This window comes from Lipotes vexillifer, unplaced genomic scaffold (assembly GCF_000442215.2).
Source record: "Lipotes vexillifer unplaced genomic scaffold, Lipotes_vexillifer_v1.1 scaffold550, whole genome shotgun sequence".
Taxonomy (NCBI): Eukaryota; Metazoa; Chordata; class Mammalia; order Artiodactyla; family Lipotidae; genus Lipotes; species Lipotes vexillifer.
The window spans coordinates 243381-247776 of NW_006795236.1; the positions used below are offsets into that span (position 1 = coordinate 243381).

At 38.5% G+C, this 4396-nt stretch overlaps 1 protein-coding gene across 1 annotated transcript in view; it reads right to left on the reverse strand.

The window, feature by feature from the left end:
• The window catches only part of TRIML2 (tripartite motif family like 2), an 11422-nt gene extending 9729 nt beyond the window's left edge, over window positions 1-1693 (reverse strand). Inside the window, exons 1-2 of the mRNA XM_007467579.1 lie at window positions 1508-1693; window positions 1133-1228 (exon numbers count right to left, since the gene is read on the reverse strand). Of these exons, the coding sequence (XP_007467641.1) occupies window positions 1133-1228; window positions 1508-1693 (282 nt within the window). The remainder of the gene's footprint in view (window positions 1-1132; window positions 1229-1507) is intronic.
• Window positions 1694-4396: the final 2703 nt, after the last annotated feature.

The following is a 4396-nucleotide window of genomic DNA, read 5'->3' on the forward strand; positions in this document are numbered from 1 at the left end:
GCTTTCCTGCTTTTTTTAATAAAATGTACAGCACTTACAATGTAACATACTACACCACATTTTAGTTTACCTCCACTAGAATGTCAATTGCACAAGGCCAGCATTGTTTGTTTTGTTTTTCTTTTCACTACTGAATTCCCAGCACCTAGCATAGCTCCTGGCAAACAGTGGGACCCCAATATTTGTTAATATATGGTGCTTGGAGCTGAAAAAAATGCCTACCATCCTCAACTGGATGAGAATCTAGTATAACTAGCAGAACAGTTACATATGAAGGGAGGGTCTGAAATTAGAAGTGAAATGTGCATAATGGATGGTGATTCCTCAATTTGAATAGTAATTATTTATTTTTTATTGAAGTATAGTTGACACAATGTTGTGTTAGTTTCAGGTGTACAGCAAAATGACTCAGTTACACATATATATTTCTCAGATTCTTTTCCCTATATATAAAATATATATATTTATAGATCTAAATATATATATCTGTTTTATATATAGTACTGTATATGTTAATCCCAAACTCCTTATTTATACCCCCCCACACCCTGGAATAGTAATTCTTAAATTGCCCTTTAAATGGCTTCAGGATTTACATGGCCACCAAAAAAAGTACATAAGATGCTCATTCTCCTATGGCATTGTTATAAACTGTGCTATCAGTCTTTGCCAATAAGGGATGCAAATGCCATCTTACTAACAAATTTAATATAGTTAATTTGTATTTCTCTTAGCATGAGCTTATGGACCAATTCAGTATGTTCAAAAGATACCTGCATTTTCTTTTCTGTGAACTCTCATGTCTTTGATCATTTTTCTGTGGAGTTTCTAGTCTTTTGCTCATTGACTTTTTTTTTGGCTGTGCGGCATGTGGGATCTTAGTTCCCTAATCAGGGATAGAACCCTTGACCCCTACAGTGGGAGCCTGGAGTGTTAACCACTGGACCACCAGGGAAGTCCCCTGCTTATTGACTTTTAAGAGCTTTTTACACGTGAAGAAATTAACACTTTTCCTACCTATGGATTTCAAGTAGTTTTTCCTGCTTTGTCATTTGTCTTTTGATTGTGTTTATGTTACTTGCTATCCAACATTATGGGTAATTTCCCCCTAAGGATCAAGATAAGCACTGACCTGCATCATCACCATTCTTTCTTGCTCATCAGCCAATATGCTTTTAGCTACTTCAAGTTTCTCCTTCAATGTGTTCAATATCTCCTGGAATAACTTCTGCAGAGAAATATATCACAGAATTCCAGGTAAAGTAATTGCTTTACAACAGATAGATTCCTAACCTTAGACAACTGAAAGACCAATAGCCCTGACTACAATGTTTTCCTAGCCTTGAAGTTGAAGGTCTAAATATGGTACTTATCTAGTATTCTTTGATAAACATCAACCAAGGGAATGGTCTTGGAAGATCAGAATATCTGTCCCCCAAATAAATAAGGTAATAAATAAGAGGAGGCAGCCAGAATGACAGTGGTCTGGGATCTGCATGAAGCTTACCCTATAATTCTCAGCAGCCTCTTGTACTCCATATACCACGTGATTCTTGTACTCCTGGGACATGAAGTACTTGTCACAAAGCGTGATTTGGTCATCATGGCAGAACCGCTGTGGTGGCTCCAGATGTGTCTCATAGTGGGCATCTGGGATTTCTTGCTCTAACTGGGAGCGGAGCCTTTTGGACATGCTGGCAGGTGGCCCTAGTTGAAAATTGGGCTGCTTCTGATGTGGAATACACCTCCCCGTACTCTGAAAAGGAAAAGAGTGGCAGTGTTCTGGTGCATACACTTGTTAACCTCAGTCCGCAGTCAAGCGTCAGCAGCTCAGTGCATCCTGGACTCCTCAAATCCAGCAAATCTTTGGCAGCCACGTGCTTGGGAAAGGAGACAGGAGTTACACGAACGATAAAGTTTCCTAAGAATTTCAAGCAATTGGTTGAAAATTATTTACAAGGGACAACACAGCAAGCCACCTCCCTGCAAGTCATTAAAATAGAAAGAGGGACTTCCCTGGTAGTCCAGTGGTTAATTAAAAGGTGTTCGTTAAAAAAATAAATAGGGCTTCCCTAGTGGCACAGTGGTTAAGAATCCGCCTGCCAATGTAGGGGACAAGGGCTCAAACCCTGGGTCGGGAAGTTCCCACATAGCGCAGAGCAACGAAGCCACAACTACTGAGCCTGCGCTCTAGAGCCCGCGAGCCACAACTACGGAAGCCCGCGTTCCTAGAGCCCGTGCTCCTCAAGAGGAGAAGCCAACGCAATGAGAAGCCCACGCACTGCACCGAAGAGCAGCCCCCGGCTCACTGCAACTAGAGAAAGCATGCACGCAGCAAGGAAGACCCAACGCAACCCAAAACAAACAAATAAATAAATAAATAAAATAGATTTTTAAATAAATAAATAAAACAACCCCCCAAAATAAATAAGACCTTTTCAAAAATAGTAGAGGGAAATTGCACACATTTATATGTACATATACATATATTTTTCATATATACATGTATATATATGTACATATGCACAGATTACATATGTACATACAGATTTTAAGGAAACAGAACAAGGGATCTATAATCTCCTACATCCAGACAATTCCAGATAATTCTGATTACCTTTGAGCAACAATTCTACCTTTTCACTATAAACATTTTAATTATATTCTTAAAATGTATTACCTACTGAATTTGGGAATCTCTTTCCCAATAAAGAATTGCCTTAGTTTCCTTGTTTAATCCCATCTCTAGCCGTTGTTGGGTGACACCATAACACCGAGTATTAATTTATCAAAATTCTCTCATTTACATCTGCCCATTCCATCTCATTAGCCAGTTCTTTTGACAATAGCTCTTGAAAGGAATTGACCTGCCAGAGTACAGAACTCCCAAACTTCCATTTCTGGATTTATTAGCTGCTTCTGCCTCTCACGCTCTCAATTCCACCCAAACTTGACTATCAACCAATCAATCTCTTCACTCTCTTTTAATTTTTAAGATATGCAAAACTTCAAAAAAAAAATGTCTGAAGTTGTTACTCTTATATATGTGATGACACTTATTTTTTTAGGGTACATATTAAAGCAGCAGACTTGATTTGCCTTTTCACTGCATTGACATTTGCACTGATAGTAGATAAAACTGCTGGTGTCTTACCATTAATCAAGGAAGTAGCACCAAACAGTACAATAGTCATTTATTGTATTTTTTAAATCTCTACCTATTTCCATGCTCCCAGTTTAAAAGAAAAAAAAAAAAAAGCCCGTTTTACTCAAGAACATTCTTATTTCTTGATGCAATAGTAAATATTAAATCTCAACCCTGAGTACAAGATTTAGCATTCTGGGTGACAAGATGGAAAATATGTGTAAAGCATTTATACTGCATATGGAAAAACAATGGTTGTCTCACAAAAAAGCATTTTCTATGATTGTTTGAGTTGTAAGCCATACTAGAGGCATTTTTTCATAGGTCATTTTTAGTAGAAAGAACAAATGAGACAAACTGTGGTCATTCAGATGTAGTGATTTGGAAAAGACATTTTCTCAAACACTGACAGAATGACCCTGTCATTTCAAGGAAACCAAGTGAGTGTATTAGTTCCCAATGATAAAATTGGAGCTTTTACGCAAAAATGAGAGTTTTGGAAAACTTGTATCTACTTTTCTAAGCTTAACAGTTTCCCACTACTTGGTCTTTTCTGATGAAATTGGTAGGAATATTAACAACTGGGTTTTTTTTGCTATTGCATAATGAAATGTGTCAACATTTGGAAAATCTGCAAATTCGGTGAACCAATTGTTTTCCAAAAGACCAATACATGATGTTACAAGATTATGCAAGGGTAAAGTGAACTCAAAGTATAAGACAGATCCATGGATTTTAATGTTACAGAGGACAAATGTTCATTAATATGATTTCAAAAAAAAGAAAAAAACAATTATCTGAAAAAGGTATTAGAATGATCTCCCCTTTTCCAACTACGTATTAGTGTGAGAACAGATTTTCTTCCTATACGTCAACTAAAATAACATTGCAATAGGGCTTCCCTGGTGGCGCAGTGGTTAAGAATCTCCCTGCCAATGCAGGGGACATGGGTTCGAGCCCTGGTCCGGGAAGATCCCACATGCCACAGAGCAACTAAGCCCATGCGCCACAACTACTGAGCCTGCTGAGCCTGCGCTCTAGAGCTCACATACCACAACTACTGAGCCCACATGCTGCAACTACTGAAGCCTGTATGCCTAGATCCTGTGCTTTGCAACAAGAGAAGCCACTGCAATGAGAAGCGCGCGCACCGCAAGGAGCAGTAGCCCCTGTTCGCCTCCACTAGAGAAAAGCCCATGCACAGCAACAAAGACCCAACGCAGCCAAAAATAAAATAATAAATTTTAAAAT